Source organism: Larimichthys crocea, unplaced genomic scaffold (genome assembly GCF_000972845.2).
Source record: "Larimichthys crocea isolate SSNF unplaced genomic scaffold, L_crocea_2.0 scaffold97, whole genome shotgun sequence".
In the NCBI taxonomy this organism is placed as follows: Eukaryota; Metazoa; Chordata; class Actinopteri; family Sciaenidae; genus Larimichthys; species Larimichthys crocea.
Genome location: NW_020861315.1, coordinates 75,607 through 91,644, shown reverse-complemented (window position 1 = coordinate 91,644; position 16,038 = coordinate 75,607). Strand labels below are relative to the sequence as shown.

Here is a 16,038-nt window from a genome sequence, read left to right as displayed (position 1 = left end):
GATGCCCAGCTGAGACAAACAATGTGTGTTAACAGTTTCTTGTGATGGTGTGGTGTTTTTGTGGAGGTCCCAAGATACTGACACACTTCCTTCTGCACAGAAATAGCTTTCTTAGACAGGGAGAGAGAACACTGCAATGGTGTTTTGAGTTGACCTTTTAAAATGCGGTGTAACTGTCATGCTTGGGTTTCCTTAACACCACCTCTCTTGACATGCAGAGATACTGTAGGTGAATGGGTCAGTAAAACATGTAACCAAATCTGACCGGTGGTAGAAGAATACTCAGATCTTTTACTTGTAGAGTAAAAGTACGGATGAAATTGTAAAAATACTCCTGCAATCAAAATGTTGTTTAAGTTAAAGTACAGAATTATTAGCAGGAAATGTACTCAAAGTATCAAAAGTAGTAGTGGGTGACTGAACAGCAGCATTCATTTTGCATAACCGCTTATCAGAGTTGTGGGAGGGCTGGAGTCAATCCTAGCTGACAATGGGTGAGAGGTGGGGTACAACCTGGACAGGTTGCCAGTTCATCACAGGGACACATACAGGTAATTTTGAGTCGCACAGTCCAAAGACCCACATGTCTCTGAACTGTGGGAGGAGACTGGTGTAGTTCATTATTTTTCTTTTTCATTCCAACAGTCAAAACTTCAAAATTTCTCTGTTTACTGACAACAAATTCGCTGGAGAAGCAGAAATGTTTCAACATGCATTTTTCAATTATCAAAACAGTTGCAGAATCAATTTACTGATAAATGACTAATCGGTTAATCAGACAATTAGATTTTACTTTTTATTTTCACTACTGAATTACCCTGTTGCCCATAAAGTTGGAAATAAAATGTTTTTACCTCTTCTCATGAAATGATTGTGACAATGTGAATTATTATTGATAGATAAAGTTCATCTGCTCAAAACTTTATTGATCAATCTCTTACAAAGAGATCACAATAAACATTAAACCACAATTAAGCTGATGTGTATAAATAGGAATAAAAAGAAGAATTGTGCCTGAAAACAAAATTACTCCAACTTCATGGGCAACAGCGTACACTGACAAACATTAAACTGGACTCAGAAATTACCACATTTTGTTTTTGTGGTTGTTTTATATCATAAATAAAAATCCTTTGCTCCCACTCAAGATCCGCCTCCATGTACGTTCATCTGTGTTGCATCGTGACCAGAAAATGTTTTATTTGTGCTCAGGAGAACCAGATGGATTCAGCTCTCCCTCCTGAGTCCAGTAACCTTAGGGTATTTATGAAAAAATATAAATGCAGCTCTCTGCAGATTCTCACTGGCGCCCCGTTGGAGACCATCAGATTTTTTGTTAAGATAGATAGATTTATATCTGAGTGGCAGAAACAAAAACACAGAAACCTGTTGTACGGAGGAAATTCTGAGTAAATGAAACAATATTTATCCACGACAAATGAAAGATTATTTAATAGACTGGAAATCTCAGTCTGAATAAATTACTCATTTTTACGAATGAATTTATCTCGTGCAGTCATTGTGTAGTAGTTTCTGCTGTCTATCATATACTCGTGCGTTTATTTGCTTTTTAATGACAAATTGGTCAGCGGCCCCTATAGGGCGATCATTCACCGCATCCAGTTGCGCACGACTTGGTGACATCAGTGGGGACGAGGGATCCTGAAAAATGACTCCGGCGTTGGTGTGACGACAGTGACCAGTGCGTATAAATACTGAGACGGAAAGTTATCTGCTCATACCTCTAGACTTGGCCTTAACAGGTCACCAACCGCTGCGAGAGGCTGAGAGCAACTATCACAACTGCCGGCGGTGCTTTGAGGCTGGGAAAGAGGAGAATTTGGATACTTCCCAGGTGAGTCTGGCGCTCTTTAGAATAACGAATAAAGAAAATCTATTTTTTGTGGTAGTTGCTTTGCTTGATCATGGTGGGTCAAATATATTATGTGCTATCTAAATGTATTTTTAGACAGCATTACATTCAGTTTGCATCCTTTCTTTAAGTTTGAAATGTTGCTGATTTGTTCCAAAGCAGATTGACTTGTTTATTTTCTGAAAAAAAATGATCAAATAGCATGAAATGTCCTTACTGCAGTATAGCCGTAGAGTTCACTTTAATTTCATCTCCTACATTTTCCTTCGACCATTTTTATAATCTGTTTCTTCAACAGACGACCAACTAAATTACCATGAAGTCGACATGTCTGCTCATCTTGGCTTCTCTCGTGGTCTGCAACTTGGCTGTGTCTGGAGGGCAGGGCATCCCCGCTGAGGATGAGACGGACCGAAGGACCATAGACGACATCATACTACAGAGAGCAGAAAATCTCCTGTTACGGTCCATTCTCAAAAAGATGCAGGATGAAGACGGCAGAAACGGTGCGTAAAATATGTTTCTTGGATCAGTTACACAGGCAACTCAGGAACAAGTCATTCGATACAAAATGATTTCATAAAGTAATTAAAATGTTTCATTTTCAGTTTGAGATTTGTCATTAACGTTCATGTCGTAAATGATGTTATTTGGGCTATTTGTCCTGTGTTTTAAACTTAAAGTCACCAAAGTGGCAGTTTTGAGCGTTATGCCTACTCTTGGGTGATAATTGGTTAGATAATTGTAAATGATCACAAAAGATGTTTGAAACTTGTAAACTGCAAAGACTCCGACTCTAGTTTAATATGATGAAAGGAATATGGACCAACCAAACACACTTGTGCGCAATTTACGCACGGCATAGACAAACTGGTGAAACATTTTTTGCAGTAAAGGGTCTCAGAGTAGACGTGAAATAACTTTAAATGTTCTCATTTCTCCAGAGGGATCTTCCCCTCAGAATGAATGGGTGACAAAACGACAGCACCCCGGTAAGAGATACAGTGAGGATCTGGAGAAGCGGCAGCATCCGGGCAGGAGAGAAGAAGATGATGATGAACAATATTTGGATGTTCAAAGGAGACAGCACCCGGGCAAACGCGAAGATGAAATGCACTCGTTCATGGATCTCCAGAAAAGGCAGCATCCGGGAAAGCGCACCACGATGGGACACATTCCTGAAAACCCCGTAATGCTCCTCAGTGAACTTTCAAAACGACAGCACCCGGGAAAGCGCTACCTGGTGCTACACAGCAAACGCCAGCACCCAGGTAAGCGCTATGTCGAGGATGAGGACGACGATGGAGACTGGGATACGGATGCAGATGGAGACGAAGACCTCGCTGAGTTGGAAAAGCGTCAGCACCCAGGAAAACGGTTTTGGGATAACTCCAATCCGGATTTAGGCACAAACAGCCCATGTGATGTATTGGACTCTACGAGCTGCAGCAAGACCAGTTTGCTGCTCGACTTTTTAGACAACATTAACAAGAGTCATGCCGAGGAGAAGAGACAACACCCAGGTAAAAGGTTTGCACCCGAGGAGGATTCAGTGGAAGGAGAGTAGGTTAAAAAGGGAGTCTGCTGTGCGTTTACTGCTGTATTGTAAACAAATAAATGTGTAAATTAAGTGACCATAATGAATTATTAAAAACGAAAAAACAATTTACATCATTTAATCTTTTGTGCCACAGTTTCTCTTTGGCAGACAGTTACAGTATTATCATTGCAAAATATTTATCTGCTGTCGGTTTCTTTGGAGAGCTTGTGCGTAATTGTCCTTCAAACTGACTACATCGCTGTAAATAGGGGTTTCATATGAGTGTGTGCCCCATTTTGAACTTTACCAATAGATTACTATTAGAATTATCATTATTAGTATTTAATTAGCCCACTTGCGCTAAAATCAAGTCCAAGAATGAAAGCATTAGTCTACTGGTTTTTGCGATGTTGCCTCTGTGAGGCAACATACGCTTGTCAGTACAGTACATGCTTGAAATATAATAAATCAATGTTGCTAATGTTTGGTTATGTATAGAAAATCCATTCACTGATTGATTTGTGTTTCATTCTTTTGTACTTTATTTAAAATATAATTAATATCACAGCAAAAGAAATGTGTCATTGATTATTTTTCTACTCATCATTGCATGGATTAAATTAATTTAACCTCCTGTTGTAAATTAAAAGCTACCTTTGCCTTAAAGTCAACCACCAATGTTTTCATTGGACAATAAAATGCATTGGTAAAAATGTATGTTTTGCTTTAGTCACTATTAAACGGTTTATTCAACCTAACAATAGCTCTTAATTAATGTGTATTCCAACAAAGCAGTCAAGGTGTCTTTGCCTCATCTAGAATGATTAATGCAATTCAATAGCAGATAGAGTGTGTCAGGTATCCTCTCCTCAGTCTAATTGGGCTCATTCCATCAGAGCCATGAAACAGCTGTCCACAGGCCTAATCAAGATGCTAATTATTCATCATAGATGGAGACTTAATAGTAGGGCTACTTCACTGAGACATAAAAACAATCCCTGGCGGTAATGCTCAGGGCGTAGTGGACAAACTGTAAAGAAAATGCACATTATCTAATATACAGGATGAACAGTTTGTGCATTTCATGCACACACTACTGAAATCCTTCAAGCACAGGAGGCAATGAGCAGTAGATATCATTTATATAACTCTATTGTCGTTTTGTAGTTTCTATAATGTTTAGTTCATGCTGCATATAAAAACTACACAAGTCTATCCACATTTAGTCATTTAGCTGTCGCTTTTATCCAGAGTGACTTACAAAAAATGGAGACATATGAGAGTAATAAGCACACACCCCAACACACACACACACACACACACACACACTTCAATCACTCTGTGGAAAGTGTAGTTCAGTGGTTTCTAACACTTTTTTTGTGAGCCTTTAAAATGAAACACAAGTGACCCATGTGACCTCATCTCAGGTTATCTCCTGTGCGGTCAGTTTCGAGCAGTACGGTATATTTCTCTTTTAGAATGTTCCATTTGAAGCAGTTTTAGAGGCCTGAAAAGGTCAAACGTATCCATGATTTCACAAAACAAAAGCAAAAATTATAAAACAAGACAGGGAGCATATGAACATTAAACCTAATTTTACTTACTTTATGGGGCTGAGCACCTGATTGAGAACCCTGACTGACTAACCTGTAACAAACGCATGAGTGTTTGGTCTCTCTTTCTTGTCACTGAGTGCCCAACAATAGAACTGAGCTCACTACACATGACATCCTAACTTTGATCCCTAGGGATCTATGGAAATCTATGGATATCTATGGATCTATGGAAAACTGAAACTGAAACTGAAATAATTGTCTTAAAATTAGATTTTTAGAGGAACTGTACACACCCTGAGCCTCAGGGTAAAGTAATAACTCAGAATCCACCTAAAGTGTCTTATCATTTAAGGTCACATTGCTGAGCAAACTTAGAACTAATTAAATTGGTCTCAGACCAACTGACACACAGTGAACCTGAGGCCCCGGGTGCAGTTTCCTGCTCTACACATCAGCCTTGCATTTGCCAACATAATTAAGTGTACAGCAGGCACATTCTATTAGTCATGCCAAACTTTTGTGCAACATGAACTGTTCAAAGATTAAATCAAAGTCAAACAAATATTAAAAGTTAGGGGTGTCGCAGTGTGTCGATATTGGTGCTAATCATGATAATGTAATTAAATAGTGTTATTGTGCCAATAATACACGTATGATAATACTCAGGATCTGTTCAATAGTTTATTTTCGTTCCTGCTTCACACTCCAACATTGTAGATTGTAGATGAAGGGCCAATTCATACCAAATCAAGCGCTGTGGCAAAAACAAATGTACAGCTAATCACTGTGACACCGATTTAATTACCTAATACTCGTACCTAATACTCGTTGCCCAGTTTTCGTTAGCAGAGCTACTGAACAACACCCACAACTTAAATAATGTGAGTAGGGATAAAAGGTCCGGTGTGTAAGTTCTAGGAGGCTATATTTACAAGATACGACAAAGACCTGCCTTTTGCGTGTTTTGTAGTGATGTGGTAGTCGTGAAGGAGCGTGAATCATGTAATGTTTAGACAGGGATACCACGAAACACAGGTCCAGCATAGCAGCCCTCGTATGTCTGTTAATGCAATGAAAACAGTTTAGCTATAGCAATTTATTGATATTAGAAAATTAAATTTTTACCTTTGAACACTTCAGTACCAAAGGATGCTTTGAATAACTGAAGTGATATATGTGTACACATCTAAATCATAAGTCAAAACAGAGCTAAATTTGGCTGAATTGTAAAAGGTATAAGTGGTCAAATGAAGAGAAATTTGGGAATCGAGTCAAATGATCTGACTCCCTAAAAAGAACCGAAATTCCCATCACTAGTGTTTTGTAACCATTATAGGAAGGACTAACTTCACTAAATGCTACAGACTGGTCCTTTAAGGAGGACTACATCCAGAAGGAGGCAGTAATGCAAGGAAGAAGAGAGTGGTGATGTGTTTTTTTGGAATTTTTGAGAAAAACCCTTCAAAAAGGAAGACTGGATTCAAAATATCAACTTGAATTTATTATTCTTGTACAAGAAGGAGCGTTTAACAGTGCGACACACAAAAGGGGTTACAGAGAAAAGGCTCCCTGAGGAGCTCTAACTGTTGGTTCTTATACATTTTTTAAAAATGGGCTGTCTCGGACACCTCCCCGCTGATACAGATAATATCATAACGTCCTTTTTTGGTTTTCTGCTCAGTAATGAGCATTATGATTTATATCCAAACGGTACTCCCCTAGCCTAGGTCTCACCTGTCCTTGTACTACCGATTTATAATTATCTCTCCCTGCCAGCCTCAGTAAAACACAGGCCAAATAAAGGAAGTGCACGAGACATGCAAATGACAGGATATAAGTCAAGTCAAGTCAAGTCAACTTTATTGTCAATGCTGCTATATGTACAGGACATACAGAGTATTGAAATTTCGTTTCCCTCTTATCCTAAACAGCATAAACATGACATATAAAATATAAGTAAAACAACAAAATATAAAATAAAAATATACAAATCTAAAAATATATACAAGCTAAAAGACATCCATGTGGCAATTTGGCTCAGTGTAAACAGAATTATCAGTATAAGCATAAGTGTGGCAATATCTCTCTCTGTCTCTACAACGCCTCCCTCAAAATATCAGACACTCCAAGTCAAGTCCAGTAGCTGTCGAACTGGCTTGTGCAAGACATATAAGTGCAATCTTCCTCACATGCATACTGAGAATCAGTGTATCTGTACAGTCTCACAAACACTAAATTCTTTATAAGGTTTTAGACTTATTGCATAGTTCACTGTTACTTGTTTTTTATTTTACTGTTACTGGTTTTATTTAACTGTTATTTATACATGTGTATATAGTGTTAAAGTTGATATCTTATAGGTGTATAGTGTTAAAGTTTTTTTTTTTAAAGATGTTACTATCCAACCTCTATAGTGTTCAAATGTTTTTCTTGCTATCACTTACTATCTCACTTGTCGTTTGGGAGCTGCTGTAACAAAAACAATATCCCTGCGGGGATTAATAAAGTATTTCTGATTCTGTTTTATAATTATCTCTCCCAGCCAGCCTCAGTAAATCACATATCAAATAAGGGAAGTGCACGAGACATGCAAAAGACAGGATACACACACACACTATATGAATTAAAACACCTAAACCCCAGTATAATCCTAATTTTTATAAAGTTATATGTTATTTTTAAGTGGTTTTGATGTGGCTAATAAATACTGCTGGCAGTGGAATGGGTGGAGGACAGGGTGGACAGGAGGACGGTTATATGTAGTGATTCATTTTCAGCACTCTTGAGCATTAAAAACAGAGCAGCAAAAACACATCAGGAAATATTATATGAAATACTGTTAAAAACATCCAGATTAGCACAGCAGGGGAGGGAGGTGGCGTTCATGTGGGTACCAGCTCATTTAGGGATACAGGGGAATGAAAAAGCAGATAAAATTGCAAAAGAAAGAGGAGGGAGGAGGCAGTAAAGAAAGAGGAGGTGGAAATAAAAGTAAAAGTATCGCAGAAGCAGAAGGAAAAAGTTTAATATGGAAAGAAATAATCAATCAACATTGGAAAATCCAGGAAAAGGGGAGACATTTATATAAACTACAAGGTGAAGTTGGAGGGGTAGCAGAGCAGGTGACCATGAGCAGACTAAGAATAATAGGGCATAGCAGATTGAATAGCACACTCAATATAATAGGCAGGGGCCCTGCCAGGAATTTTTGGCCCCATGACAACAAAATCATATTGGGCCCCTCTGCACAGCTGTTGTCACCACATCTCTAGGACCTAACCATCCCATCAAAAGCTTTACATAACTCTAATCAAAGGCTTGCAACTGTTTTGCGTCTTGTAGTACTAGCACAATATTTACTGCTGGTGATTTGTACATGCATGCAAGTCTGCATACAGTATGCAGTGCAGTTCACTATTTGATGCAAGATTAAAAGCCACCATAAAAATGTGGTAAAGGCCATTTTTATTTTACTTTTACTGCCCAAAACACGTAAAAACAAAGAGATAATTCATTTCATTATTATATTTGAAATATATATACTTAATGATGATGGTTTAATCGTTTTATATTGGTGTTTACCTATTTTTTGGGGCCCCTGTCAGTCGTGGGCCCTTGGAATTGTCCTAACTTTTCCCCCCTATATGGCGCCCCTGATAAATAGGTAAACAGCTGTGGGGAGAGAGACAGTGGAGCATGTGATGGTTGCTTGTCATGAATATGAAAGGGAGAGGGAAGAGATGATAGCAGGGTTGCAGAAGACAGGAACAGTGGAGAAGAGTTTCAAGAGTATAACAGAGTGTGGGAAATCTAGAGAAGGGAGGAAAATCCTAATGGGATTCTTATGTTAAATGGGTTAATTAAAATAATTTAAAAATAAGAAAAGAAAAGAAAAAGGAGGTAGGAAAGAGTAAAGTCCAGAAGAGGGCAGTATATGCAACAATAGAAGAAGAAGAAGAAGAAGAAGAAGAAGAAAAAAGACGTAGCTAATACCATAGACATATATACATAGCATATTAAATAGACGCCGCATTGGCGGGTTGGTCGTTGGTCGCGATCGTCAACGGTCCGCCATATTGGATAAGGCAGATCTGCCCGTAAACTAATACAAGGAAATGGACTGAACTTCATAAAGCGCCTTTCTACAAAGTTCTTTAAGTTAATATCTCTTTACACCCATTTACACACACACTATATATCTGGGAAACAACAGGCACCAAAAACAACGTATGTAACTTTTAAAGTGATGATTATAATGTTTACTCCTTATGTAAGCACCAAACCAACGTATGTATTTTTCTAAGCTGATGGTGATCAGCTACTAATGTGTGTAACACTGTTACGGTGATGACTAATTGTGAAAATTATATTAACATTTAATCTGTGTCTATAATAACCGAGATCCTGAAATGTAGATGTGACATGGGTTTCTGAATAAAGAGCACTAACGGTGACATTACACGTACATTACATACATTATAGATATAATAACTATATATATATATATATAATATATATGTTACTGTATATTGTCGTTAATATAAGCAGGATTACTGTGATAAATAGACAGTGGAGGAGCATCAGGAGGTCCTCCTGTAAACGAACAGATTAATGGATGCATTAAATGGATTCATTTCTGAAATTCTCAATTTCATCCAGCCCCCCTCCCTCACCCTCTGAGTTGCCCTATCCTGTCCACTGCATCCTCTCTCACACACACAGACACATCCTCTACTGTATTGTCCTTGGATCTAAACTAGCTCATAAGGATCCGCACTACAGTAGAATTGCGTAATCCGGGGGGGTGCATTGCTGGTGAGTGTCTGAGGGTCTGTGTGGTCTTATTACTGTGAGTGCCAGCAATACAGGAATAGAGAAATCAATTGCATACAGCAGGGCAGGACTGTGGAGATGCCTACTAATCTTTCTCTGCATCGTTCAGAGTTACTGGGTAGACTGTCTGGGACAAATATGTACCAGAGAAGATGAGAACAGTATGGTGCTATAGGACGTTTCATCCTGGGATGGTTATTAATAACAATTACCTCAAGCAATGCTGCATTCCTCTCATACGTGAATAATAATACACGATGATAATAATAATAATACACAAACATAATAATACATAATAATAATAATAATAACCTGTGCCGATGTGTTCAAACTCATCTAAAGCCATTATTGAATGAATTAAAAAATGTAACAAAAAAAGAAGTAAAAAAGTTAAATGAGGTGGTGAGATATTTATTTTAAAAATATTAATAACTGAGGGTAAAATCAGAAGTCACTCTTCACACTTACATCTTAAAAATGAACACCATAAAAGAGATGATGAGGGCAAACAAAAACATCAGAAAACAGAAAAATAGCTGCCTCCACAAACATCAATAGAATAAGATTTACTGACTGTACATGTTTAATTTTCAAGATATGTATGTGCTGAAGTTATTGCCTTGCCTATGATCTTATTATTTAGTGATAGAAACATATAGTGGAAGTTGTGGAAACAATAAAAATCAGAAAAGTTATCATTTAGCGCATCCTTAACGCGCACACACGCACACGTATATGCGCGTGCGTCGGTAGTAGCCATGGAAATAGAACGGTCACGTGCAGACGAGGTCATATATAAGGCCTGCTGACCTTTCGCACGTTCTCACTTTGCACGTGAACTTGACCCGGAGTCGACCTGTGGCAAAAACTGACCGCTTGGAAAACCTGTACCTGACAACCGAGAGGAGAAGAAGGAGAAGAAGGAGAAGGAGGAGAAGGAGAAGGAGGAGGAGAAAAAGGAGAAGGAGGAGGAGAAGAAGGAGGAGAAAAAGGAGAAGAAGGAGGAGAAGAAGGAGGAGGAGAAGGAAGAGGAGAAAAAGAAGAAGGAGAAGGAGAAGGATTTTTTTTCCAGCTTTATTTACAGTTGGCAGTAGAAGAAGGAGAAGGAGGAGAAGAAAAGAAGGGGGGAAGAAGAAGGAGAAACACCAGAAGGAGCAGAAGAAAAAGGAGGAGGAGAAGGAGAAAAAGGCCGAAGGAAGAGAAAACACCTGCGGGAAAGATGCCTCCTTCCGGACCGCCCGCCCCTCCCTCCCTTGGAGACCTGCCTGTGCCGGCCCTGCCTGAGCTGGTCCTGCCTCCGGGTAAGACACCTAAATCAATGTATTCTCTTATTCTTATTCTAATATGTGAGCATAACCTGTGTCATTTAAAAGTGGACGAGTTGGAAAATGTTTGAGATACAGTTTGGGTCATACTCTGTAAACGTGTTGTTGGTTGGTTTTAGCGCTTTAAAACTTCGGGAAACATCTTAACAATAGTGCAGCGATGTACTGACGTTTTTATTTTGATATATATATATTTGTATTTGTATTCATTTTGTCGATTTTGAGTGAAAACAAATATTTTTAAAGTCAAGATGGCGACTGGGCCGTTTTTCATAAAACGCATCGAATGTACTTTTTTATCACCATGGAGACGATTGAACTTTTAGCAGGTAACGCCTGAACGCGCATGCGTAATCAGAGCTCACCTGGTTTAAATGTACACAGAGCTGTTGTCGTTTAAAGTTCCTCACGTAATGAATCATTTTTAGGGACAAAACTAAAATATACTGTAAACAATAGTGTGAAATGAGATTTATTTGTGAGATTAGATGATTGATTTAATTAACTAGAAAAATTTCTAAAGAAATTTTGAGTGTGCCTGACTCTGGCCCCGTCGCCCCCATACATAATTACTGACACTGCTCCTCAAATACCTCAAATAGTCATTTTTAACATGTTTATGTTAAAAGAGGAACTATATTTTATAGTACAACTGTAATATGAGTGATTGTTAACAATGGTGGTGTGATATGGAGTGAATGATGTATTACATGGTTGGTCTGTGTTAAAGAAAATGTCCCTGTGTGTTTGCTTGGCCCACAGCCTGAAACTAATTTAACTTAGTAAAAGTTTATTGTTAACTTGAGGAGTAACCAGTATGTGCGGTTTTTCACTTTTTCATTAAGTGCAAATCCTGTTTTTTTACATCATGTGTCAGAGGTTGGCCTAGATTTTTGTGTAAACCTTTTATCTTTGTCATACGGTTTTAAAATTTCTTCTGCAATGCCTCTGTTCGGTCACGTCTTGTTCAGTAGGCGTGTGATGTCGTCTGGTTTGTCTCTGCTTCGTCTTGTTTGCGATTCAGTCATCATGTTTGTGCTTGTAGGAAGACTGGGCAAGACAACTTGTTGCCGTTGAACCAAATTGATATTTTTGTAATAAGGTTATTGCATGTTGATGGTGCACGGTCCATGTTTGGTACCACTGTGGTGGTGTGTGTGTGTGTGTGTGTGTGTGTGTGTGTGAGCCGTTTGATGTGTTTTCATCATCACCTTCGTAAATAAGTGATGTGGTCTTGCATGGACGCTGTGACCTGTGAACATGTATTACTCATGAGAGATATTTGCATGTGTGTTTTGTCATGTCCTCATTTCTCACACACAACGTTATGACAGAATGCAATTTAAGTTGTTAAGTGTTATTTGGGTGGATTACTATTTTTAACTATTCACAACTTTATAACTGAACTCTATAACTCAACTTTTCTTTTAATATTTTCCTGCAGATGTCCTCGCCTTCGTGCAAGAGGTACTTGTTCTTATGCTCATTCGATTGGTTGATGACGAGGGCTCCATTCCTTCTGACGGAGAGGATGGTGACCCCGACATCATCTATTCAGATGATGGCGAGGGCTCCTTCTTTTCTGATGGAATGGGTGGTGACCCCGACATCTTCTCTTCGGATGAAGATGAGAGCTCTGCCTCTTCTGACGGAGAGGATGGTGACCCCGACTTCATCCCTTCGGATGAAGACGAGGGATCCACCTCTTCTGACGAAGACGAAGACGTCCCTGTTTCAGGCTCTTCAGACGAAGGCGAAGACTCCCTCTCCAGTTCTTCAGATGAGGACGATGCCTTCTCAGTGTTCTGTTCTTCATCTGAAGGCGAAGGCTCCTCGGCCTTCAGCTCTTCAGATGATGACAGAGCCTTTTTTGGCATCAGTTCCTCAGATGAAGACGATGGCCACATCACTGTCTCTCTGGGTGCTGATGAGGTCGATGAAGGCGATGATGTTGGGAGTGTGAAATCATCGCCTGAGTCCTCAAGCAGCATCGAGGATCCCACCTCCTCCTCTTCTGGTACTAGCGTTTCCAGTAAGAGGAGCAGGGAGGACAGTGATGAGGACTGGACCCCCAGTCCAAGGCCAGGGAAACGCTGGAAGGAGTAATCTTCTTCGTCTGACTGGATGGTGGAAGACATCCAGTCAGATGATGAGGAGTCTTCTGAAGAAGAGTCCTGAACAGAGGAGGACAGCTCAGTCGATATGGATGGCTAGAAGACCGATGACAATCATGATGATGAGGAGTCGTCAGATGAAACTTCTGCTTCTTGTGACTGCACGTCACCTGAGGAAGAAGTGTAAGATGGCAACAACCTCATCATCATGGATTGTTTTGAGGCCGATGTAGACCATCCTGTCGATGAGGAAGACATCACTGTTATCACTGAGGACAAACATGACGAACCTAACGAATAGGATGTCCTCAGTGATAACAAAGGTGCCGACATTCCTCCCCCTCCTCTGACATCGAGAAGATTGAGAACAAGATAAAGATGTAGTTGATTAATGTAATGTAATGTAGTAAAATGTAATGTGATGTAATGTAATGTAGTAAAATGTAATGTAATGTAGTAAAATGTAATGTGATGTAATGTAATGTAGTAAAATGTAATGTAATGTAATGTAATGTAACATTGAAAACAATAATCTTTCCTCTCCAAGAATCGCTACCTTATCATGGTGGAGAGGTTTGCGTGTTCCTGTGATCCTGGGAGCTGTGTTGTTGTTGGCGTCATCCTGGTCGGGTGCCCCAAAGCAAACTGGTCTCAGGAGAGGGACCAGACTAAGAGCGATTCACACACAAAATTTAGATTTTTGCTTCATTCAGATTACAGGAACAAAACCAGAGCATCACCAACCAGAAGAAGATGACAGTCCAGAGGAACTCGGCTGTGCAGATGAAGCTGTCACTACGTTCTTCCTCTGTGGCAGCATGTTTGTGAAGCTCTCAGAAACTATAGACGCTCAAGAAAAGACACACTGACACTTCAGTGTGTGACACTGAGGGGACTCTATTTACAGTTTGCCTCGAAATCCTACACACTAGTCCCTACCATGCAGTATCTGTTCTTGTTTTACCAATAGGTTTGGAGTTAAATTCAATAAATGAACATTTTAATTTATGTAACATGATCCACTGTTCTGTGAGATACTTTACCCTCAGTGATGTTGAGTTAACACAAAGCTTCTTAAATACTAAATCCGCTGGATGTGTCACAATAATTGTTTTGGATAAAATGCCTCCAAACAGATTCTCCACTAAAGAGCTAAAATTATATGGATAACTTTGTAAAACCCTGAACAAATTTTATGACATCAGTCCATATTCCAGAGTTGTATGTTTGGAGAAATCGAATATACATGTACACAACTCACCTACAGTTTTAAAACACCTTGATGGTACAATGGTAAACAGAAAGCTGTTGGAAGTTTGAAAACTTGAACTGAATGAGGTCAAATAAGGTAAAATTAAGTAATAAAGGAACAAATAATGGGTTAACAAACTGTAGTTCTGCAGCAGTGGAAGTAAATTAAACCTTGAAATGTGTTGCAAACTATTCCTAAACAACGTTTGAGTACTGACAAACCCCGTCTGTATAAAAGCAGTGTTGTAACAAACAGTTCTGGAGCATTATTTGGACAATATCACACTGCAAGAAACAATATAGTGCTATACTAACGGCAAGAAAAGGGCTGTTAACAAAGGAAGCCAGACAGACCATTAAGTGTACGTCTTTATTTTAGCGGACCTCCCCAGGGGGGCTACGGACTGTTTAAGGGGAGTCTCAGTGAATGGAAGCAAAAAATATGACGTTAGTTGTCAAAAGGAGATCACAGAGACTAAACTAGAGTTCAGAGATACTGTAGTTTTGGGGAATCTTACCGTTTTTCCCAGAGTCAGAAACTAATGAACATCTTAGGAGTGTCGATATGGGATCAAATAGCATCACCATAGACATCTAGAAATTTAGCAAAACTAAGCAAGTAAACTAAGTCAGAGTGGAGGGGGCGCCTTTTTCCAAACTTTGTCTGAAGTGAGGTCCAGAGTCTCAAAGCCCTCGTCTCTTACACCATCAAAAAGACAGAAAGTGGAAGAAACTGACAGGAAGAGGTCTGGCAGGCTGAAAACCACTACAGAAGCAGAAGACAGGTTTCTTTGAAACAACAGCTTAACACTTGCGAAGTAAGGAAGTGTCTGATTCACCTTCGAGCTGCAGGTTTGACAGCTCGACCAGCAGTAATAAAGTTGTTGCTAAAATAGAGAAAAACTCATCTTGGTTATGAATCACTGATGTGGACTACTTAAGATTAGAGTATGGCCTTGTGGGCCGATATAACAACATTTGAAATGTTCAGTTCATCATGAGCTCAGTTTGCACCTTGCTCCATTTGACTAGAGGTGAACATGATGAAATGGCTCATCAGATTTTTTTTAATTTAGACTTGAACATCCACAAAATCATATTCCCCTCACTTTAAATTGAACAAATAAACTGGAGAAACCATCGTCACAAATCACTACAACCTCTGAAGTATTAGGATGGTCTGGGGGCAATGAAGCCTAAAGTTTTTGGAGGGTCAGACACAGATTATGGTTTTATGGAGACAGCTGACTGAAGCAGCGGACTGTGTCTACAGCCAGATCAACACAGGAACAGATTTCAGAGCAGGATGCTGCATGAACATATAGCTGATAATTTATTAATGAACACAACTGTACTTGGGGCGTGCTGGCAGGGTGAGACACTAACCTGTTTCAAGTGTGACTCAACTTCTTTCAGGAGTTTGCGAGAACATCGGAAGCACACCTTTAAAAAAAAATCACACAAAATGAACGGAGACATATCACAGCCATTGTTTACAATTTTATTATTGAGTGTGCCTGAAAGAGCTGATTAGGTCCTGGTTGCT

General features: G+C 39.3%; 2 protein-coding genes across 2 annotated transcripts; both read left to right on the top strand.

The window, feature by feature from the left end:
• Positions 1 to 1,698: 1,698 nt before the first annotated feature.
• Positions 1,699 to 3,977, top strand: trh (thyrotropin-releasing hormone). The gene is made up of 3 exons (XM_010755325.3): positions 1,699 to 1,855; positions 2,172 to 2,379; positions 2,818 to 3,977. Exons 2-3 carry the CDS (start codon positions 2,190 to 2,192, stop codon positions 3,438 to 3,440), a joined length of 813 nt encoding a protein of 270 aa, XP_010753627.1. The 5' UTR covers positions 1,699 to 1,855; positions 2,172 to 2,189; the 3' UTR covers positions 3,441 to 3,977.
• A 6,934-nt stretch (positions 3,978 to 10,911) lies between these two features.
• LOC109138532 (suppressor protein SRP40-like) lies at positions 10,912 to 13,328 on the top strand. The gene is made up of 2 exons (XM_027277217.1): positions 10,912 to 11,103; positions 12,572 to 13,328. The coding sequence occupies exons 1-2, from the start codon at positions 11,022 to 11,024 to the stop codon at positions 13,231 to 13,233; spliced, it is 744 nt and encodes a 247-aa protein (XP_027133018.1). The 5' UTR covers positions 10,912 to 11,021; the 3' UTR covers positions 13,234 to 13,328.
• Positions 13,329 to 16,038: the final 2,710 nt, after the last annotated feature.